This window comes from Sceloporus undulatus, chromosome 2, assembly GCF_019175285.1.
Source record: "Sceloporus undulatus isolate JIND9_A2432 ecotype Alabama chromosome 2, SceUnd_v1.1, whole genome shotgun sequence".
Taxonomy (NCBI): domain Eukaryota; kingdom Metazoa; phylum Chordata; class Lepidosauria; order Squamata; family Phrynosomatidae; genus Sceloporus; species Sceloporus undulatus.
The window spans coordinates 34,372,048-34,396,937 of record NC_056523.1 but is presented as its reverse complement, the minus strand read 5'-3'; the positions used below and the strand labels follow the sequence as shown (position 1 = coordinate 34,396,937).

At 40.3% G+C, this 24,890-nt stretch overlaps 1 protein-coding gene across 2 annotated transcripts in view; it reads left to right on the top strand.

Moving 5' to 3' along the window:
• The window catches only part of TAFA4 (TAFA chemokine like family member 4), a 167,429-nt gene extending 143,990 nt beyond the window's left edge, over positions 1-23,439 (top strand). For both annotated transcript variants that reach the window (XM_042453298.1, XM_042453300.1), the window contains exons 5-6: positions 14,103-14,227; positions 22,336-23,439. In XM_042453298.1, the coding sequence (XP_042309232.1) occupies positions 14,103-14,227; positions 22,336-22,347 (137 nt within the window). In that variant the 3' untranslated portion in view covers positions 22,348-23,439. The remainder of the gene's footprint in view (positions 1-14,102; positions 14,228-22,335) is intronic.
• The last annotated feature ends 1,451 nt before the right edge of the window (positions 23,440-24,890 follow it).

Below are 24,890 nucleotides of genomic sequence, written 5' to 3'. Positions count from 1 at the left end.
AAGATTCATGTGGATAACGTAAGTGTACAGCACCATCGAGGGAAGTTGATCACAAGGTATGGAAACATGCAGGACAACGATGTGGAAAGTAAAAGTGTAGATAAGGACAAATGCAAAGGATGGTGCAAATGAAAGAGGTGTTTCTTGAGAGATGGAATTTCATCTAGAAAGGCTTAAAGAGAAGTCCGCTAAAAAAGCAGAAGAAGAGGGGGGTGGGAGAAGGAATCTAGCAGCATCTTGAAGACTAATTTTTATTTTAGCACAAACCTTCATGAGTGTCAGTCCATTTCTTCAGAGGCCATGCAGAGTGATTTTAAAGCCTGATATTATAATGTATATTTATACAGTTGCAGGAGTGGGATAGAATAATAGGATCCAAAAAGACCCAAATAATGATTCTTGAACTAAATTTTCAAAGGGCTATGTGAGCTGATACAAGTCTTTCAGATCTTTACAGTTGTCAGTACTGATGTATGAAAGTAATAAATTTGCTTACTAAAAGTCAGTTTCCTTGGGGTCAAGGTTCTTTGAGAAGATTTCTTTTGTTATATGGGCAATAGTAAGGATTCTTGTATGAATATGTGTAATACTCCATGAAGAGGTCATCTTCCAGCCTGAGAGGGAGTGATCAGGCAGGCCCAGCTCCAACAGGGCTAGCCTGAAGAAAGAGGCTCCTCTCTCCTTAACTGTCATCTTCTGGCCTCCTATTCCCCTCCAGCTATGCTCTGACTGTGTGAGGGAGAGGTTTGCGTACCCTAATGAAGTTGTGAGCTATGCTGATGGTGGTATAATAGCCACCGGTAGGGCCTCCCATGCCAGACAGGTCACAACTGAAGGGTCTGACCAAGAGCGCTGAAGGGCAGGATGGGCTCTCTAGCCTTATGGCAACCATCCTAGGAGAAGGAAAACTCTAATCCCAAACCCGGGCAGATGGTGCTCGTCTAACCCTGTAAGGTCAACCATCTAAGAGAAGGAAACTCTAATCAAACCTATGACCCAAGGACCTCGCTGCCACTGTCCATGCTTGTCAAGGCCTCAGCAGATGAACCTCTGGTTTAAAAAAGGGTGAGGCCAGTTTCATGCACACTGCGCTCCACCAGAAAAATCCATTGCACAGGCTCAAAGGATACATCCAATGTCATCAACGTGCTTGTAAAAAGCACGGATGAGTCCTTCCTGAATCTTCGTTTGCGAAGTAAAGCCAAGAAGAAGAAGAAGAACTCCATGAAGGCATTATCTTGGTTCATACCTCTGCTAATGAACTGGAATTTGTGAAATCAGCTGCTTCTCTTTCTAGTCTTCTTTTACTCTTTCCAATAAAAAAAGCCACAATTTGACTTGGCAATGAAGTGACACCAACATTGGTACCAATCATGCCTCCATGGGGAAGGTATTCCACCTAGCAGATGGAGGTCCATTTTGAACTATTATTTATTATTTAATACTACTACTACTAATAATAATAAATTTTATTTGTATACCTTTTTTCCCTAGATCAAAATGGTTTACAGACTATAAAACTATTACAAACATCTCATAAAAATAGATAAAATCAAGTAATACAATTATACAAACACAATCATTCATAGGGTAAGGCAGAGAATAGATGGCATCAAGAGCACTCAACTTCATTCCTCGGGGGGGGGGGGGGGGCTTGGCAAAAAAGAAAGGTTTTAAGCCTCTTTTAAAATGTTTTTAAATGTTTAAATGTTACTTACATTAGGCTGTAGTTATATCCAATTTAGCACAGTAGTACCTTGGGAGCCTTACCAAGGTTGCAGCTACAGGGTGGCAAAATGAGGGCACTGTCCCTCAAATCAGAATTCTCTTCCTTTCAATGAAATTTTCAACCAGTCCCTAACTTTCTAGCATTGCAATAAATTAAAACTCAGTTGAGCATTTAGAAATACAGTTTACATATCCAAAGAAAGGGGGCAGATAAAGTTATCAAGGGATTGTGAATATAACAGTTCTAGGTGTGAAAAATTTCCAGTGTTTCAGTCTCTGAAATGCCAGAAGTTTGCAGATTAAAGAAAATTTTCATTTGGTGGTGCTCCCCTGAAGAATGGTGGAGTCTCCTTCTTTGGAGGTTTTTAAACAGAAGCTGGATTGTCATCTATTGGGGGTGCTTTGATTCTGTATTCCTGCATGACAGGGGGTTGGACTGGATGGCCCTTGTAGTCTCTTCCAACTACTTCTGTGCCTTACCTTACCCTCTCCCAATATACAGTTGGCCCTCCTTATCCACGGATTCTGCATCCATGGATCCAACCACCCATGGGTTGAAAATATTTAAGAACTATATAAATTCCAAAAAGCAAACTGTGATTTTACTATTTTATGTAAGGGATTCTATTTTACTATGCCACTGTATTTAGTGGGGCTTGAGCATCCATAGATTTTGGTATCCATGGTGTGCGTGTGTGAGAGAGAGTTTGTTCCACCCTAGTGGATACCAAAGGCACAATGTACATATACATTGCTTGGGACAACACTTATTTATGAGGTCCAAAACACACTGCAGAAATAATCCAGTTTGAGGCGGCTTTAATTGCGCTGGGCCAGTGCTAAGGAATTCTGAGAACTGTAGTTTATTCTGGAACCAGAGCTCTCTGACAGAGAAGGCTAAATGTTTCATAAAACTACAGTTCCCAGAATTCCCTAGCACTGAGCCAGGGCAGTTAAAGAGGTCTCAAATTGGATTATTTCTGCAGTGTGTTTTGGATGTGAGTTGCCAAAGTACCAGATATGCAAAGATTCCCTCAAATATTTGCATATTTCTTGTGCCACACCATCTCTTTTAATTTAGAGTTTAGATTTGCTTGGATGTTTAAATTTTTCATATCATATTATTTTGTGTGCAACTCCAATTTAATTACTCAATATACACTGGATATATTTTTTCTGCTGAATCCTAGGCAATGCCTGTAAGTTATATGCTATGCTTCAGGCAACGATAAAGCACTTTATGATGGACAGTAAATTAAAGATATTTATTAAAATATGCACTAGCATAGCAAAGGTAATGGTGTTTGGTTTTGTGACAGTATTCTGATTGCAGAACTGAAGTGGACATTGCATTTTTGTCACACACACACACACACACACACACACACACACACACACACACACCCTTGGTTGAAACAGTTTGATGCCTCTGTTTTAGATTTAATAAGAGAAATATTATGAATTCAAGAACTGGAGATATAAAAGCAGAAACCCAGCATTTTCCTAGTCAGTGAAAAAGCTTGGCATACTTTATTTATACTGTAAGCACAGAGGTAATTTATTCAGGTACTTCAGGGCAGAAACCCATACATGTCCACTTACAGTTTGCAAATTTTATTTTTCATGATATGCCCAACCCTGTGGAGGCTTCATGCTGCAAATGCCTGAAGGAGGTTTTTAATTAAGCTTGTCTCCTCCTAGCCCCACTTGTGTAACTAATTATTTTCAGTATCATGAAAGAGTTTCATTATTCATTTCCTTTTCAAAGAGCTTATCCCACCCCGATTTCAGCTGTGTAACTTGAACCTGTTTTGTTCATATGTGGCAAGATTTTTTTTCTTAAAAAAAAAAAATAACATTTTATTGTGCAAAATAAAATACTGACCAGAACCCTAAATTATTTTGAATGACTGTAAAGTTATTTTGGATTTAGAATATATGTTCCCTGTGTATGAAATGACAAGCTATTTTTATCCAGTTACAAAATTATAGGATTTTGTCTAATACCAATTTAGACTGTTCATCTATCTGTCAATGTGTCCAGCAGTGGATGGGCAATTTTGGTCCTCCAGATATGGGATTGCAACACCCATGTTTCCTTACTATTCACTGTGTCGGCTAGGTCATACCCACAAAAGTCCCAGTTTGGCAAGGACAGTACTGATCAATCCTCTGTTGTCCCACTTTTACAACTGTTTTAAAAATGTCCCTGATTCTCTCTCCTCTCCTTACTTTCCTCCTTTGTTCACAGCTTACTCCAGTTTTCAGTTGTCTTTATTTGGAATCAATATATCATATAGTCCTCAGATTAAAAATATACATTTGATAGAAAAGCATACAGTACACAATAAGCCTTACTCTCATTTCTCTTCAAATAATATTTCACCTTTCACTCCAGCTGCGACAAACTGAGTTCAAAGTGCAAAAGTATTTTGTGCTAAATGAACTCAGCAGGGAGAGAGGGGAAGAGGGGACAGAATCTTGCTCTTCCCAGCAGATTCAAGCAAAAGCATACTGCTACATGTTCTTCCTCATTAACAACTTATGCTTATGTGTTCTTCCTACCTTGTGTGTTCTTCTTCATTAATAACTTTTTCCATCATGACCACACTGTGATGTTGCTTGGCCACACATATTCCAGTTTTCATCTGTGAAATGCTGGAGGGCATGCTAGGGGAACAGGCCAACAAAGTCTGATGATGTACCACTGCCCTGCTCACTTTTAATAGACCAAAGCATATGCTATTATACTCATATCCTACTTTGGGGCTTTCCATGTAAATCTTACTATGGTGAGAACCAAATGCTACACTAGATAAGGCTTTGGTCAGATCCAGCATGGGTTTTCTTACCCTTCTTACGAAGAAAACAAGGTACTGTAGTTTATTTGCTGTGTTTACAGTTGCTCCAGCAGGAAGAAAACCTATCCCAGCCTGGCAAAGATGCAAAATCTAATTTGTGACCTTTCAAGAAAACCCGAGTTTTGAACAGGCCATACATGTCTTGTGTTGGACAAACTTTGTTACAAATAGAGTGCTTAACAATGTTTTGATTAAAGTAGGATAGGAAACTATGCCCAAGAAGATTGTCAGGAGGTAACAGCAATCAACAGGAACAACCACAAACAGTAATTAAAATTTGAAATCCAGCTGGCCCAAAGCCTTGAATGTCATGAATAAGAGAATCACGATGTTTTAAATTGTGTCTTCGCTTAAAACCTATCTCATTTGTAAAATGGGTCTAATAATAGCCATCCAAGTTGCAAGGCTTAATTAATGTTGGTGTAGCGCGTTGCAGCTCCTCTGTGCAGTTCAGTTACAAATGGAGGTAATGATAAAAGTAAAAGTACCTCATTAAAAGAAAGGGATGAGAAAGGGGAGGGAGGAAAAAGAGCAGTTTCAATTGTGGATTGCTTGAAATAACTGGCAGTCTCTTACTGATCTGCTTATGAGAAGAATTAAAGATGCTGCCGTCTATGGGGTCTGTGTCCTCTACAGGCCGTGTCCAGTTCCCCTGTCTTTTGTCCTTTCTACTGTGGACTGAATTACACCAGCTATAGGGGTGAGCAGAGGTGTAGTGGAGCCAGAGTCCAAGGGTCACAAAAGAAGTGAGAGAAAAAGCAATCCCTTGATCATTTAGAATTTAAATTCAAAAATGGTATTCAAATACCATTTCAAAAATCTGCTTCTTTTGGCATCCTTTTTGGTGATGCATTTCTTCTTTTGGGGCAATAGCAGGGGCCACTCTTTCAGTGCCCCAGAGATCATAAATGTACAAACTGAGTCATCTGTGGGTCAGCCACTCCTTCTGTTTTGTAGGGCCTTATCCCCAGAAATGGGGGTGGTTTATAGATTTCTTGGTTTCTTCCTTGCCTTTCTTTTGAGATGTATCGATTTGCTGAGCTCTCCAAGCAGCATAGCAAATGGAATGAAGAATAAAAAATTAAACAGAAATGAATGAGAAAGCATCAGTGTTGAGCTGCCTCACACTACAGCTGTAGCATTCCAACAGAGCTACATACTATTGTATTTCCTAAAGGTCAACCTCTTGTGTGTGTTTTTAACAAGAAGTAAACACTTAAATTCAAAATGATCAAGGGATTGCTTTTTCTCTCACTCCTTTTGTGGGAATAAATACTGTTGGGTTAGTATTGAGAACTTGGCTGTCAGCCACTTTCAAGAAGATAAAGCATAAATAAGCTTCCTGTGATTGTTTTCGTCCAGTGTATAAAATGTGGTTCTGACTAAGGCTGCAGACACACTATAGAATTAATGTGGTTTGACACCACTTTATCTGTTATGGCTCTATCCTATGGGATCCTGGGAATTATAGTTTGTTATGGTACCAGAGCTCTCTGACAGAGAAGGCTAAATAGCTCACAAAACTAAAACTCTAGGATTCCATAGCATTGAGCCAAGACAGTTAAAGCAGTGTCAAACTGCATTCATTCTGCAGTGTAGATTCAGCCTAAGAAGTAGGTAACCTTCAGTGCTCTGGGATACTGAGAAACTACTTCTCCCATAATACCTGACCACTGGCTAGGGCTGATGGGAATTAGCATTCAACAGTATCTGGATGATCACATACTCCTCAGCACTGTTCTGAGTAAATGTGACCGAAGTATTTACATATCCATATGAACTTGAAGGATTCCATACTGTGGCCTGATACGAGAGTGTTGCTGTTATTTAATTGTGTTTAGCACAAAGTTTGGAAAAGTTATCTTTTTGATTACAACACTCAAGAAACCTTTGTCCTGGCAGTTGTAATCCAAAATGTAACTCTTCAAGTGATCAGATAAACCCAAATAATGTAATCCCAGTATTCTAGTAAATCTTTATCTTCTTACTGAAATTTTCTAGCAAAGCTAAAGTGATCTTCTAATAATTCAGTCACTGTTGTTCCTTCATAATTAGGAGAACTTTATTGCACTAAGGAAAAAGTACTCCTAAATTCCACTGAGATTCCTTCAGCAAGAACAGCAACAGATGTTTCCTCATAAAATATTTGTAGCTGTGGGGAGAAAAAACCCTCCTGACATACTCACACATGCAATTTAATCTATTAGCTGTTTACCTAATCTGGGCTGGCTACCTGAGGGATCTGCTCCTAGTAGAAACAAAGTTTGAAATCTTCATGAGATTAGAGAGAGAGAGAGAGAGAGAGAGAGAGAGAAGCCATACAGATGACAGACATAATCTAAGGTCATGTTTTTTTTACCAGCATGACGTGAGTTGAAACTCCTTATTGGTAAACGTAGAGTAAATGGAAGAAATAGCCCTGATATGTGGCACAATCTATTAGTATACGTATATATGATTATGTTAACTATTGTGAAATAGGCCCTGATATAGCAAAACAGGCACAAAAGGGAAGTTTTTGTTTGAGAGAGAGAGATTTTATGAATCTGACTAGCAGTTTTGGCTGTGTTTTTAAGTGTCAGGAAATGGCTATGAGACCAATTAAATTTGAGTATTTACATCCCTAAAGGCAACACTGAATGGGAAGTGGCAAACAATTCATGAAATTTGTAGGAATATCTATTTTTGTGGGGAGAGGCTGGAATATTTAGATCATCATATCTATCATACCCCTTAACTGTCCCAATTTGGAAAGTTTAGTCCCAATTTATCCTCTGTCATTCCACTTTTTCAACTGCTTTAAAAATGTCCTGGTTCTTCTCTCTTCCTCTCACTCTCTCCTCTTGTTTATAGCTTGCTTCAGTTGCTGGAAACTGATCTCAAAGAGCAAAAATAGAGAAGGGGAGAAAGTGAAATCTTGTCCTTCCCAGTAGCTTCAAGTAAAAGCAAAATGCTGCACCCTTTTCTAGCTTGTGGGTTCTTCTTCATGGATACTTTTTGCCATCTTGGCCACATTCTAATGCTGCTTGGCCACATGTGTCCCAGTTTTCATCAATAAATTGTTGATGAGTATGCTGATTGGACATTTCATATTGTCAGGGAAAGAAATCTTTCAGAAAGCATACAAGCCATAGTGGAGAGAAGATAACTGGTGTCTGAACTATAAAGAACTGAACTGCTGAGCAACAGAAGAGCCCAGAAAGGAAGATGAGAACAGGACTAGAGAAGGTGTCAAGCAATCAACAGTGAGACCAGAAGTAAAATTTTTGAAGAAGGGAAGAGTGAAGACGGTCTCAGACAGAGAAAAGAAGATTCTGCAGTCAATGATCAAGAAAGCTATGGATGTTATCAGACAAGGGAAATTGGAAGTATAATCCAATGGCAATCCAAACACAATCATGGTGTTTAACATTATTGCGTGATAAACTACCACACACCATTTCGGGCAATGGGAAGTCAGTCCGAACGCAGTCATGGGGTTTCACATTATTGTGTGAGAGGTGATCACACGCAATTTTGGGCAATGGCAAGCTATTTTCGGGCAATGGGAAATCAGTTCGAACGCAATTCAAATTCACGTAAATTCGCTGAACTAGTGAATGCACATGAATGTGTTCTGGCCCCACTTTCTCTTCATTCTAAATTAAAAGAAATTCCTCCCATGTGATAAACTCCATTGAGTTGGAGAGAGGAAAAGCTGAGTCTAAAGCACTGGTTCCCAGACTTTGGTCCTCCAGATGTCTTGGACTTTAGCTCCCAGAATTGCTGATTGTTGACCAACTGGCTAGGGCTTCTGTGAGATGAAGTCCAAAACACCTGGAAGACCAAAGTTTGGGAATCACTGGTCTAGAGTATCAGCAGCTGGACCATGGTGGACATTTCTGCTATGTGAAATTTCAGTGCAGTCACCACTGCAACCAAGACAAGAGCTTTGCTTTAGGAATAGTTCGCTCTAGGGGAATTGAATATTAGCTCAATGAATGGCTGGGTTATACAGCCCCGGGATCATCTCTATGTATACCAAGGTCAGATGCATAAGGAACCCAGAGGCAAATTGTTAATGGATTGTATTTTATTTCAAAGGGGAAAAACCAACACACTCAACATTCACTCACACAAGGACACAAGAACTGAGCAGTAAAGGTGTTAGGTTGGAACAGAGTAGGGCCTTCTAATGGAAATATGACACCTGTTTGGATGCTGCTCTTCTTGAAGATGTTCTGGGACAAGAGGAATAGGAACCCGATTACTCCCAGGCCACCAGAGTTTGACGCATGAAAGAGGGGTCTAGCAAGATGAAAACCAACAACACCTCTGCCTGCAAATAAAGCTAATCCAACTAACAAAGGAAAGGTCTCCTAATTTATAGGAATTTTGTGCCCTGGGGCAAAATCCAGAGAGCTGATATGGCCAAATAGTCTGAATCTTTGATATGTATTGGTGGCACTTTGAAGTAGGGTCTTCCAAAGATGTGACATAGGGGTGTGAATGGGTGTATTTCTGCAGCAAACGGCTTAAAGTGTCGGATAGATGGAATTGTTTACTCCAACCTGAGCCACCCTATTGTTTCATAGCCAGGCTCATCCCCACCTCCTCCAACATGTCTGGAACATAAATCCTCTTGGCCACTCCTAATCTAGCCTACGTGACCTGTTCACTTGCAACTAATGGTGTCCATGTTAGGATAATACAGGCTGAGTTTATAACAATTCTGATATCAAAAGAGGAGGAGTAGGTTTGGGTATCTCTGGGGCTAACTTCACTAAGGCAAAGCATTTACAATCTGTGTATGGGCTCAAGGCTAATGGTAGGAAATCACTATATATTACTGGGTCCATAGGAAGGGGCCTGTGATCTGACTCTGTTGCACATATTTTCATGTTACTCAATAGTATCTTACTTTCCCATTGATTTTTGACACTTGTTACAAAACTGGTGAATTTCAAAGAAAGTAATAAGGATAAATTTAAAATCTAATGTAATGATTTTTTTGCTTGTCTGCCAGGAGTTCAAAATTGCCACCTAGCAGGCCAAGAAAGCACACCAAATTTTGGACTTGCCCCAAGCAAAGTTGTCTGACTGTGGGAGCAAACTTGTTGCTGATCTAGACTCATACAGAAGTTGACTAGCCTAGAATCATAGAACTGGAAGGGACAGCATGCAAGAATACACAACTAAAAGTTGAATTTTACTGAAACACTGTTGACAGGACTTTTCTCCACCAAACCTGCATGCCTGCAATAGAGGGGAATGGTGTGGGGAGGGGCTCAAAAGTAAGAGCCTACAAATTCTTATTTGGAGGGCCGTATCTCATTTTATGATCCCATTAGAGTTCTAAGATTGTACAGATAGACTCATGTCTCTGCCCCACCACCCTCTCAGGCGTGTTATGGGACTAAGGGATAGGGCTTTCTTAGTGGCTGCTCTCAGACTTCGGAATTTCTTTTCAAGAGACTGTAATATTTTTACCTTTTTAATTGTTTAATTTTTTTAAACTTTAGTAATTTGTAATGCTTTTGTATTGTTTTTAACATGTCCTGTTTTAAACGTGTTGTTAGCTGCCTTGAGTTCTTATACTTTGTAAACTGCTTAGGGAGTGCTTAAGTGCACTATATAAGCAGTATAAGTCAGGATGATGATGATGATGATGATGATGATGACGACGACGACGATGACAGTGATGATGAATTGTTGCTGCTGTTGCCTTAAATCCATTCTCTGAAGTGGTTGCTTCATTCTGCCCAATGACAAGGGTCTAATCTGCACTGAAGAAATAATGCAGCTTAACTCTACTTTAACTGCCATGGCTCCATCCTGTGGAATCGTGGGATTTGTAGTTTTGTGATATATTTAGCCTTCTCTGTCAGCGAGCCATAACAAATTACAAATCCTATGATTTCATAGGATGGAGCCACGGCAGTTAAAGCAGTGTCAAACTGCATTTTTTTCCTGCAGTGCAGATTAGACTCCAGTCAGTCCTGGGGAAGACATGAGATCAGAAGATGGAAGGACCAATCCACCAAGCTTCTTTACTGGCTTCCTTACATCTGACCTAGCCCATTTTTATCCTTTCTTTTGTATCTTTTAGGCTGTAATTTGGATTGCTACATTTAAGATTTGATTTAACAAGGAATAATCATCATGATTCAAGTATCATGAATACACACCCTTTAAAAAACAATCTAGTTAATCACTTGCATGTTACACCACAATAAACATTTGCTAGAAAAATCAGAATATACTTAAAAAAACCAGCTGAGAGATTATTTGCATTTTAAAAATTAAATGAAGCTTCAGGCAATAGAATTACAGGCAGTGATGATCGACTCTCACCCAAAGGCACCTCTGGCTGCTACCTGCATTGAAAATGCATAGCATGAATAAAATAATTGAATCAGAATCCAAGCTACTGAATCTGCCATTGTCAACCTGCTGCTAGTTAACTTAATTTAGTGTTTGGGACCAAAAAAAAAGTTCCCTGTGAATGAATTGCTTTGTCCTTTAGGTGTCAAAATTGTGATTTTGTACACTTTTGTAGAGTAAAGAATTGAAATCATCAGCAAATATACAATAATAATAATAATGCACAAATAGGAAGGAACAAAGATGCATAGGATTGCACTGTTAAGCACCCTTATCTTACACAGCACTGCAGCGTGTGTATGCAAACACTGCTTTATCTCGGTAAAATAATTGGAGTCTTTTAGCAGAAAGTGCCAAAAGGTTCAGTGACAAAAGTTCATCATCATCATCATCATCATCATCATCATCATCAATTCTCAAATGCCTTTATACCAGCCAACCACCATATTCTCTTTCCACATAATATTCTGAAACTGCTGTAGGACCGCAAGCGAGGCATTTCAACCTGGTTGCTTTGGTGAAATGGCCTCATTTCCTCCCTCCTCCCCTTCCAAACAAATGGAAGGTCAGTAGAAAGAAAAGTTGGAGTGGGTTTTGGATTTGGAGGGGTTATGATCAGAAGGGAAATACTGTGTTTATTGATTTATTTGATTTATATCTCACCTTTCTCCCAAAATGGGACTCAAAGTGGATTACCTTATTAGTTAAACCAAAGCAACTGAAGATGCCAGCCACAGAGGCTGGTGAAACGTCAGGAAGAAACTCTTCTAGAACATGGCCACATAACCCGAAAAAAACACAAAAAGCTACCAAAGCAATTGTGGTACAAAAATCTTGAGAACATAACTTGAAAGACATTAATTTAAAACAATTTACAATACCTAAAGCATATATTTCATATTTTGGAAAGTACATCTATTTACTTGTTTAAAGTCTTCACCTGCTGGCAAAAAGAGAACAAAGCGGGATCAAGCAAGCCACCCTTGGGAGGGAGTTCCATCTAGGAGCAGCCACGAAGAAGGCTTTGTACCATGGTTGTCACTGGACAAGCCTGGGCAGGTGGTGGGACAGCGAGAAAACCTTCCTCATAAGAATATAAAATTCATATGTGGAAGTATGGGCATTCAGATAAGTTGTATAGGTCTTCATCTCCGGCGGCACAGCCATATTTGAGGGGATACTGGGCAAGATACATTTTTGGATGGTCCCACAATACCTACTGTCTGGTCTCCCTCCATCCTCCAAAATTTTAATGGATCTCTCATGAAACTGTGATTGTTTAAACATTTCTAATTACTTAATTTATAATTGGCATTAGGACACACCCTGTCTCTTCATTGATTTGCTGGAGAAGCAAACAGTCTGAAGTATGAATTGTCAGTTTTAGAACAGCTGTATCCACACATTTAAAGTAGTAAAGGAAAAAAAAAGGGAAACCTTGCGTTCTGGATAAAAACCACAGCACAACATTGCCCAGCTCCATGTTATGCTCTTTGAGAAACACTCTTTCTTCTGTGATCCTTGGAGGAAGCATGTGTAGGAAGAAATAGTTCTGGCATCTTCATCCTTCCTGCAAATGGGCACAGTAAGGCTGGCAGCGGATTTCCTTGAGATGGTGGGCTGGGACTACAGCCAATTTAGCCCAGTGTTAAAACCAACTGTAAGTGGGTGGCTGACTGAGCAGGGTTTCTATTACCAGGGAAAACTTCCATCTAGAGAAAACTATCCTTCATAGGAGTTCCACCCATGAAGTATCTTACAAGAGGGTATGCTAGGGAGTATATGATGGTATAAGGAATCTTGATCATTGTCCGACTTATGAAGGTCACAATATTTCCAATTTCTCTGGACAGTGAAGAAAGCAGACAGGAAAATCAACCCGTTAGAAATGTGATGCTGGAAGAGGTTTCTACAGATACTGTGGACTGCTAAAAGGAGAAATAAATGAGTCTAAAATGAGTTCTGGCAGTGGGTTGGACTGAATGGCCCTTGTGGTCTCTTCCAACTCTATGTTTCTATGGTTCTTTGTTTTTATGACTAAACAGAGCCTGTTATACTTTGGAGATATCATGAGATGACATGATTCATTGGCAAATAATAATGCTTGGTAAAGTGGAAAGCAGTTGGAAACTGAATTACAGATGGAACAACTCAGTCAAGAAATCTATCACTCTGAGACTGCAAGACCTGATTAAGGCAGTTAATGACCAGAGATTTGGAAGGTCTCTCATTGACAGGGTTGCCTGTTGACTTAAGTTGAAACCAATCTGACAGCAAATAACAACACCAACAACTCTGTGTACCCTTTGTACCCTTTCTGCTTTGCACACAGGTTGCTAAGGTTACAAGAACAAAACTACAAAGGATAAAAAAGGCCTCAAATTACTGTACTACTAACACAGTGTTTACACTCATACAATAGTAAGTGTACTAATGATTTTAAGGTTTTATGTTTTCTGTGGTTTAGGGTAATATCTGTATCAAATATTACCAGCTAGTATGGCTCCTGTTTTTAGCAGAGTCTTCTAACCCAATTATGAAAAGCAATTGATGGTCTGACCTTCAAATTGTTTTGTTGGTTTGGGTCCTTCCATTTGTAACCTGTTCTACCAGAGACTTGCTTTCAAAAACCATTCTCCTGCTTTCTGAGGCTGTAGTTTTCCATACCTTTCCAGTAGGAAAAGAAGTCTTTCTCTTTTCTTTCAGACACCAATTTAAAAACCATATGTATCTGTACGAGCTTTCATGGAATCAGGAAGTGTCTGAATTTGTGTAATGCTCCTGTTTATATTGCTGTGGTTGTATTTTGCAGATATTTTGAATGTATTGTTTTAGATAGCTGTAATTTGTGATGCTAGCTGTTCATGATTTTTAACTGTGTTCTTTATTATAAGGCACTGCCCTATCAGAAAAATGGTGGGATAGAAATTGAAATAATATTAATTTCTATTTTTGCATTTGGTATGGTGGGATTGCATAAGACCAGCCTTCTGCAAACTGTTGTCCTATAGATGTGTTGAACTGCCCTATAGATGTCTTGAACCTCTGCAGGTCACGATCTTGTAGAGGTTTGCATTAACCTGTAAATCACTTGATAAGCAGTAGTTCTGTTTTGCTCTTTAAAAAAGCTGTTTGGTTTTTGTCTTCCAGCTGCCATTGTCATTCAGAAGTGGTGGTGTCATATGAACCCTTGTCTGGAAGGAGAAGAATGTAAAGTACTTCCAGATTACTCAGGTTGGTCCTGCAGCAGTGGAAACAAAGTCAAAACTACCAAGGCAAGTTCATGTAGACAGCTCATCCTTTGCTCTCAAGGGCCGGTTACATACCGGCAGTTGGGACGTCCAGAGGACGTCCCATTTTAAAAAAGGGGCTTCTCTTCTAGACGCCCCTGAGTCTAGTACGGACTGTGTCCGTACAGTATGGCGCCGGCCCTTCTACATGGCTGGCGCCATATTGACGTATCGGACGCTGAGCGTCCGAACATCGCGCGGCCCTAATGACGTCACGAATGCGCCCTTGGCGCTTCGCGACGTCATCAGTGCGCCGCGGAAAGAAGCTTCGAAATGGAGCTTCTTTTTTGCTCCGCGCGGGAGCCGCGCGGTTTGGCTGCTGCAGCTCCCGCGCGGAGCAAATGGCGCCGGCGGGGGACCGCCGCAAAGCAGCGGTTTGTATCCCACCAAGGTCACATTTCACTTAGAGATCAAACTTTACATGCTTGCAAATTGGCTGATTGAGTCCAGCTGGGAGCTGGGATTCTGCCAGGATGCAGTAGCCCTGTGGCATTGGCAGCATTTTCCATGTGATAATTCCCGACTGTATCCTGCAGCCCAACTGTATCCCGTTGGGGAGTAATTGGGTTTAAAGTCAGTGCGTTAAGCTCCATAGAGTTGAAAGAGACCACAAAGGCCATCCAGTCCAACCCCCTGCCATACAGAAACTCACAATCAAAGCATCCCTGACAGATGGCCATCCAGCCTCTATTTAAAAACCTCCAAAGGAGACTCCACCATACTCCGAGGGAGTGTCTTCCACTATCAAACAGCTCTCACTGTCAAGAAGTTCTTCCCAATGTTTAGGTGGATTAACTGGCTTTTTGCCACAATTTTCTTATCTTAAGGATCTTAAGACACCCCTCCATGGCTTTTTTTCCCCCAAGAGGGAAAAGTTACAGGTTCTTTTTTGGAATTTGTGTATTTCTTCCCATGGGACCATTAGCTGAGAGGACAATTCAGGCCTGGCAGAGTAACATGGGGGGGGGGGACGTAACCCTGTCAGCCCAGTGGTCCTGGTCCAATCTCTCTATTTAACTTCAGTTACAGGTCTTCCACCATCTCGTGTAGTTTGTCCCTCTATTTTCCTTGCTATTGAAACTAAAAATAGGCAATTGACCAGTCTGAGTTTCTAAAGGAACATTTCCTACCATATGTACCTCCCTCGGCCCTTAGATTTTCTTAGGATAATCTTTAGGATGCCTTCTACCAGGTGACTATAAGAGAAATGGCCTTCTTGGTTGTGGCATCCTGCCTATGAAATGCCTTTCACAAAAGGCCCACCAACTAGCAAAGATATTATCCTCCCCTGACATTTTAGCTTCTTTTACATGTTTTAAATATTATTATTTAAAATCCTGCAGCTAGTTTATTTATTGTGTCAGGTCCTTTATTCTTATTCACATTAGGCAAATTGCTAGATGTTGACTAGCATTAGGTAAATTGCTAGCTGTTGACTCACTTCTCACTACCATCTTGTTTTCCTAAGATGTTTATGGTCCCTTGCTCCTTTCTTACTCCTTTTTCTGTATGCCCATACTGCCTCTCATTTTAAGCCAATGTTTTGCACTTAGCTCCAGTTAGTTGATTACAGATCTCTAAGAAAAGCAATACAATACAAACAATGTGTGCAGGTTTGAAGTCTGTTCTTTTCTGCCTTATAGGACTGAATGGCATCCATTTCCTTGTAAGGGAGAAGGTAAAGAAGGGTACCAAAGAGTTGTATTTGTACTGCATGAGTATATAGTAGATGAAGTGTTGTATTGTTGTTGAGAGATGCAAAGGAGATGATGACGACAGTGGTGATAATGATGACCATAGTAGCATCAGCTAGAATTAGTTCATCCATCCATTCATTTTAAATATTTATAAGTTGCTTTTCAGGGCCAAGCTATTACAGAGCAACATGTGCAAATACAAAGACGTAAGATAAATATGACACATCAACCAAGTTTCAGTTATTAGGAGAAACACTGCTGTGGGTTACATGACAATTCTGTATTTTCAAGGGGCAAAGCCCTCATAAACAGAACTGGAGTCCTGTAACTATGGTTCTCCCCTGATCCTAAGGGCAGCCCATTGAGCATGGAGAAAGAGGAGTAAGGAAGGAGCAAGGAACCTTAAGGAAACATAGCCTTGGGAAAACAAGTCCATACTGGTAGTGAGAAGTGAGAGAGTCAGCAGACCAGCCTGCCCTTAGATTCCAAAGAAGCAGAAACACTATCTTTTTATCACATGGGTGAATGTGGCTTCCAATTCTGATTTTAGGCCTTTGCACACATTTCCAGTTTGAGATTAACAACTGTGCTGAATTAGCACCCAGGAGTGCCCTAAAATGGCTTTGCTTCATTAAAGTAACAAGCTATTAACTCCCTTCTTCAAAGAAGAGATCCCCAAGTGTGCAATCCACAGCCCACTGAAGTCTGTGGCAAAGCTCACTTTGATCTTAATGGCTTTACATTGCACCCAAAGGTGCTGCAAGTATCTTTAATTTGATAAGATGCCTGTGATGGGGCTTTCCCATTTTCTTGTTATTTTTTTAGTGTGCTTTTCATACAGTGAGAAAAACAAGGGTTAGGGAATATCCAGATAATGCCCATAAGCCACCTTCTATATTGAAAATGCATGTACTCAGGGCCGCTTTGTGTGTTTGGCTGTGTTTCTGGCTTCTTTTCATCACAAAGAAGCCTCATTTTGAGTTGGGGAATATAAATTTTACATGTCCTACTTCCTGAAAGTTCAGCCATCTCATCCGACACTTCCAGAAGTAAAAAAAAGCACAATTCCCTGAGTTGTCATGAAACAGTAGGATGGATTTTATTATTATCATCATCATTCATCTGGGGAATAATTCTAGATGTAGACAAAGTTGCTGCTGTTGCCATTTCATGCGTAGGTGCTTGGAAGTATATAAATCTTATTTTACTGATGTGTGTAAATAAAACTTCCATAGCACTAAAGTCATTTACATAACAAACTTCCGGGGACAGGGCCATTTCCTTAGGAATTAGAAAGACTGGTTCTGCACACTCTGAATAATGGTATCCATTCAACAACTTCAGTGCATAATGTTATGAAAAAAGCAGAGGTGTCATTTCGCTAGTTCATACCAGTTTACTGGAACTAGTTGTAAAAAACTGTTAAAAGATGTGGAGGCTAGGGTGGTTAAAAGGGCAACTGTCATGCTTGGAATATTATGTGCAGTTCTTGTTACTATAATAGGCTATTGTAGATCTTGGAAATGTGTTTGCCTGTGTGCTAAGCCCAGAGCTTGGAAAAGTTTTTTTTTGGGAGTTATTTTTATACTAGGTTTTCCTTTGACAAGATTGTCTAGTCGTGACTGACAGTAAGGGGTGGTGCTCATATCTGTCACTAAGCTGAAGAGCCAGCGTTGTCAGAGACAACTCCATGATAATGTGGCCAGCATGACTACATGGAACGTTGTTACATTTCCACCAAAGTGGTACCAATTTCTGTACTTGCACTTTTACATTTTTTCAAACTGCTCGGTTGGCAGAACCTGGGACTACGGATAGGAGCTCACTCCATTATGTGGCACTTGGACCTTGAACTGCCAACCAGCTGATCTTGCAATCATCAGTCAGTCAGCATCTTAATCACTGAACCACAGCTCCCCAAATTCACCAGGTGATTTGGGGAGCTGATGTCCAAAAAAGTAACTTTTACCAGTTTGGTTAAAGCATCAGAACCAGATTTCTTGGCTCCTTCAATAATGCTAGATTCGATCCTGCTTGTTCTTGGCTTCAGAAATTAGAAACGGAACTCCCTTTTGTAGCTTCATCCAGTGGAAGGGAGACTTCAGTTGTTCTCACTGTCTCTGAAGGAGGTAGAATGAACTAAGTATGCCCAGATGCTCACTGTTCCTGCAGTACCTTTCCTCTTCAGCATCAAGCATCCTAGGAAACAGTACTACAGTGGTAAAGGACAAAGTTTGTTTCAGGATCTGGGGACCTGGCATGTATCCACACTGCATAAGTTATAGAAAATAAACCAATGAATTCAGAATGTCATCAAATGACAAACCGCAGGACTCCATAGGATGGAGCTATGACAGCAAAAGTGATATCAGAGTGCTATAATTGTGTAGTGTGGATATGCTCCAGGTGGAAAAGCAGAGGCCTGATGAATAACAGGCTGAGCAAACAACAGAGCAGAGATGGATATCAGCCATTCACTGAACAAGCAGCAGAAGGAATTTAACAGCCAGTTAGTCATAATTAGCAGCCATTACATGGCATAGAGGAGAAAATGCGCTAAAATAGGTTCTCATATTTTCCTTTAATATCTTTTTCACCAAAAGATCTGCAATTAGAGAACCCTAAGTAAAGTCATCCTCTTGTTGGAAATTAGAGTTGTCAGTCACAAAACTACAACCTCTCTTCTGTTTCCTTCTTCTTGTTGTCCCTGAAGTTTTTCATGTATTGAAAGCTTGCAGATTTTGTGGGAGAAATCTAGCAAATTGGGACTATCTCCACCTCGGCCCGCTTTGGTTTGCTTTAGACCACTTTGAAGCTCAGTTGCCTTATATGTAGAAGTGGTCTATATATCTCCATAGCAGGGGCATTTACTTAGGCCCGTTACAGATGGGCCTAAAAGTACGTGCTCTGTGCGTACTAGGGTTAGAAAGGAGCGTCTTTTCTGGACGCTCCCAACCCTAGCACGTGCGTAGCGTGCACAAAATGGCGGCGGCCGTTCCACACGGCCACTGCCATTACGATGTCATGACCGCGCCGCCTCCAAATGAGGCGGCGCGGACATGACGTCTTTGCGTCACGCGAGGGCGCCTAGAGCGCCCTTTCTGTGGTGCTAGAAGGAGCTCCAAAACGGAGCTCCTTCTGGGGTTTGCGTCGCTGGGCGCAGCCTTTACATGGCTGCACCCAGCGACGCAGAGGAGAAAGGGGCCAAGCGGCCCCTTTCTCCTCCTCTCCGCCGTTACCAGGTGTCCTTGCCACTTCCCTGCGGCCTGCAAAGCGGCGGATCGGGGCCTCGGAGGCTGCCGGTCTGGCAACTGAGGCCCCGATACAGCGGGGAAAGGGGCGGGTGCAGGCTGCCCCAAACGGGTGGTCTGTAACCCGCCACTGATTCATAGCTTCACTAAAGGTGCATCTACAGTATAGAGATAATGCTGTTTGACACCACTTGAGCTCTCGCTCAATCCTATGGAATCCTGGGATTTGTAGTTTTACCTTCTTTGACAAAACTACAAATCATAGGATTCTGGATGATGGAGCCATGGACTTTAAAGTGGTTTCAAGCTGCATTATTTCTACAGTGTAGATGCACCCCAAAATCTTTTCCAGAACCCTGGCATCTACCCATTCAGAATCATATGGGGCAGACCAGAATGACTTGCATATATAGAACATGCAAACGACAAAAGTGCTCCTTGAAACCAAAATCTGCAAGCCAATAAGTTCTTGAACATATTTGTAAAGCTAAACATTTGTTGCTACTATTTCATGGTAAGTGATGATTGCAATCTAGCATTCAAATATCCTTGTCAGCTGAAATCAATAAGATTTAAGTGTGAATAACTGTATGCTAGATTGTGGCTAATATCTCTGTGGAATTCAGCTTCAACCACTGCACCTCCTTTAAATCTCACAGCAGTATGGATTAGATGACTGTTAATAGCTTGTCACCATGGGCCCTGTTCAATAAAGTATTGTGCTGGTATAAGAAAGAGATATACTCAGGAGATTAAGAAGGATTCATTGCAGCAAATTGTTGAGAATAGCTGGCTTTATGAAGGCAGTATGGATTCCAATGATAACAGAGCAGTAAACTAAGAGCAAAACACCCCCTTCCAACAAACACATTTTGATATGTTCCATATAGCTTTAAAATGTGTGCTCACATGTGAAAATGGTTAATATGAGCATGAAACATAGCCAGGTTGAAAATTTGATTTATGTATTGACCCAGATACTATCAACAGTGTGAGGCTTTGGAATCGCAGGTACAGGAAATGTAGGCAGACATCACTCTTAAGGAATGGCCTGAAAACTCCTCAAATAGATGAATTTGAAATTGTATAAGATTTAATTAGTCAAGTATTAAAGTTTGCTGGCCAGGTCTGTCCATGAATGTCACCAGATTGGATCTACAGTTTCATAATACATCTTTTTGAATTTTTACTACTGAGTTTCTCAACTTTGGTATCCTGCTGGATTTCACACTTCCATCCCCTTTAGCCATTAAATAAGTGTGAGGGAGATTTCATCTGTTTTTTGCTGGACTGGATTTGGAAAAGTCATTTAAGAAACAGAGTGAAAAAGAAGATGAGAAAGGAAAAAAAATAATACTTGCATAATATTCCTTTTGCACATGGTTAATAGCTGCAATTATGTTGAACAAGAGGAATATAGGAAGACAAACACTTTTTAAACTAATTATATCACTTAATTTTTTTCTCTGGGCACAACTAATTGACAGAGCTGTTTTTAAAGTGTCCATACATTTTTCATAGAAACAATAAAGACCAGGTTACTCACTCACTTACCTGGGAAGGGGAGGAAAAAAATCTCTCCAACTTCTTTTTTATCTTTATGCCTGCACTTGGGTTCCTTTTTTTCTACCACTCTGAAGATTCCTATCTGTCCTTCAGCTTTTGATAAGTTGCCTATATTCACTTGCAAAACAATATCTTACCTAGTATTCCACAATTTCAGTTGCTGCTATTTTGCTATTTTTGTTCCTTTGAAAGCACACCAGATAAAAGAAAAAAGTTATCTAGACATTATTAAGTAGCCTTGCTTCACTAAGTTTTCTGCATTTTGATGTCAGGGATGAAGAACCTGTACCTGCCAGATGTTGTTGAACTGAAACTACCATTATACATATAGAATCAGAGAATTATATAGTTGAAAGAGGCCGGAAGGGTGTATGGCTCTGCATACTGTGATTTAGTAGACCAGAGTGAGTTCTAAAGGGAGAACTGTGTATGGATAGTTCTCCCAAACTTGCCTTCATGTGTGTAGACAAGCCAGTGGTTATTGCGGATCAGGGTAACACAAAGATATGATGGATTTTCCTGTCAGTGTGGACATTCTTCGATGTTTGAGTCCCATTTGAGCTGTGGATCCTTGACCTTTGTGGTTATTAAAATAAGACAGGTTTTAACTTTAGGACTTCAGAGGAAGTGAATACTGTCTTGCAGAATAATGCACAAAGGTCAAGAATCCCTGCTACTCTTTAAAAAGGAGTAGCTTGTGCAAACAGCTGCTGTGCAATGGAAACATAGGGCTCCAGATCTTCCTGGAGGAACAGGTAAGTTACTTTACTCCATGTTAACCCTATTATAACTCAGTTCTGATGTGGGATATGCTGGATGTCATCTATACTGCCCACAACAGAACCAGGGTTTCGGTTGTGCATTGTCCAAATAGGCCAATGCCAGAACAGGTGGGAAACTGGCCTCATGGCCCATGTAGACAAGGCTGCAGAAGCAGGACCAGATCTAATGGTTTTAAGTTACAGGAGAGTAGATTTGATTGAACATTTGAAGAAACATTTGACAGCAAGAGTGGTTTGTCAATGGAACCAATTGCCTGGAGTGGTGGTGAGATGTTCTTTTCTGGATGTCTTTTAAAAAAAGAAGCTGGACAGCTACCTGCTGGGGATGCTTGAAGCTGGTGTTCCTGCACTGAGTAGGCAGTGGGGTTGGACCCAACGGCTCATGAGGCCCCCTTCAACTGTATGATTCCATGGTTCTAAAAGCAGTTTGAAAACTGGAAGTAAGAACCACTAATTGAGAAATTGCACATTGTGGCCATGACAATTTCATTGGAACAGATGTTTTCAGTCTATACAGCTACTGCTGCTGGATGTTTCAGTTGCTGTTTTCCCTAAGAGCCATCAACTGATTCGTAATATTGACTTTCTTAAAAGCAACATCTCTCTTCCCTATTGCTAATTTTCTATGAATGTAGAATACTCCCCATGCCTAAGAATGAGCAGAGTCTACTAAGTGTGGTTCTAAATTTTAAATTCTTAACTGTATAGAAAAACAAAAAGCCTCTGAAGAATTTGTGTTGTCATTTTTAACCATTTACACATCTGATTCTCATTTGCCTGTTTTTCTTTGTTTTCAGGTGACACGGTAGCAAAGCACCGACATGTGCCAAAGTTGGGACAATGGGATTTCCAGCTACATTGCACAACTGTTGTACAGAAACCTTTATTTTATGAGAAAAGCCTCAAAGGTGGATGGTCAGCTTGTCAAATAAGCTGACAAGAGTAATACTTCTTTTAATGAGGACTGCATCGTTCAGCTCAAAACTTTTTTTTACAAAGAACTATGTCCATTTTAAGAGAAGAATGATGAATTATTTTCATGCTCAAGATGAACACTTGTTAAGAAACGATGAAAAAGACATCCAGAGTGCATCATCTACAGAACTTTGTTTATGACATTATGAATACTGAAAGTATGATTCAGATAACCTGGAGAAAAATAAGGCTAAGAATCCATAATAATTCAAAGGAAGGTGCTTCACCATGGAGACAATAGGAAGGACAACCAAATTATTGTTTGAAATATCTACTTCAATATATTTTTACCTGGAATTTACTGAGTATCAAAAGAAATAGGGAAGAAAATCATGATGTTTAGTAAATAAGTAGACTTTGCTCAGCTTCATGTTTTGTTATAGTCTGTATAATTAACTTTCTTTCCATCTGTATTGTGTTAAAACTATAGTGAGGATATGTGTTCCAAAAGTAGAAAGATTATAACACACCCAATACCTCCATCATTTGAGAAACAGTAGAATCAACATTTTTGTTGCTTCTTTGCTTCCAGATATGGAAAGGAAGTGGAAATATTTCTTGGGAAATGTTATTCAAGTCAAGGAAATGTTTGCACTGAAGAATAAAAAGACTCTTAAGTAAGATTGTTATCCTTCCACAAATTGATGGGGATTTTATCTAGCTAGATTTATTTCTTCTGTGATCCCTGCTGGCATGGTGGAATGGTGAAGAACAATGGGCTGAAGTGCCCTGTACTGTACTTCTGGAGAATAGAAAGGAAATGTGCTTGAACTGTACATCCCACCTATACCATTAGGTGCTTATTCATAGTAGAATTTGTGACCTTAAATGCCAGTGGTACTAAAATGACATCCTAGGCAGGGGATAATGGTGGGTAAGAAACACCTTTGGTACACTCCCACCCGTCATGTTGTCATGTTCCTTGCTATAATAATTTCTGTTATTTGTTTTGCTTTTAGTAGTACAGTGGACCCTTGGTATACCCTTGGGCTTGGTTCCAGGACCCTTGTGGATACTAAAATCCATGGATGCGCTAGTGCTATTAAATACAATGACCCAGTAAAATAATGTCCCTTATATAAAATGGCAAAAACAAGGTTTGCTTTTTGGAATACACACACACACACACACCATGGATGGTTGAATATGTGGATAAAGAATCTGTGGATATGGAGACCCCACTGTACTCGGTAATATTACACAGCCAAAAGACTTCGGCTGAGATCCTGCATGGGAGAAATAACTATGATGACATAGTTACGGCATGTCTCCCAATTCAACCCAACAAAACTCACCTGACATACCAGATAGCTGCAGAATGATGCATCCAGCCCTTGCCAACCAGTGGACCATAGTGCAATGAGCCTGCAGGATTCTGTTGCTACTGTGGTTTGCACCACAGCTGACTGGTGGGGCTAAGCTGGACACATCATTGTTTAGTACCAGGGCATCAGAACTTTTTCACTTGGTGCAGATACCTGGCTTCCAAAGTTGGTTTTGGGAAGCATTTGCAGTTGGTGCAATAGTCCAACAATTGTAAATGCGAGTTGCAAAATACATGAGGCCAATGTATTTTGTACAATGTACATTGTACAGGATGCTAGCTGGAGAAACAAAAAAAGGATAAAAATGAAGTCTGGAAAAGAAACATATTTTAAAGCTAATTGATGGAAGTGTCCCCACCTCTTGTAAGCAGTGCCCCCCAAAACTGTGGAGGAATTTGAGGGTAGGAATATAATTATGATTACTGTATCCTGGTTTCTTCCTAATCCTGAACTTTAGGCAATTTACAAAATTTGAAACAAAATCCATGCCATAGTAAAGCTGAAAACATAACTAAGGGCCTGAACAGACAGGCCAAAATAAAGCTCCTTCGGATCACTTCTGAGGTATGCTGTTTAGATGCATATGTTTTAAAAGGCCAAAAGCCGTGCCAAAGCCATGCTCCAGTTCTAAGGATTGGAGCGCAGCTTAAGATGCATGTGTCATTTAAACGGCATACCTCCAAAGTGACCCGAAGCAGCTTTATTTTGGCCTGTCTGTTTGGGCCCTAAATTATCAGTTAAAGCAGCTTAAATCACAGCCATTAAAAAGGGAACCAATAAATACAAACAACACGGTACATACGACAATGGTCTTTCCCTTTAAGCAATCAGCCCTCAAAGGCCTGTTGAAATGAAAGATCTTCACCTGCCTATGGAAAGATAGAAAGGAAGATGCCTTTTGCTTGTTCCCTACACCCCGGTTCACTGCAAACACCAAGCCACCAGGTTCAGCTCAAAGCCTCAGCGAAGCTGAGGGAGCTGGCTGCCACTCCAGCAGCACCAACCATGAGAAGCGGCATGGTTTCTGTATCTTCATTTGCCATGTACTATTG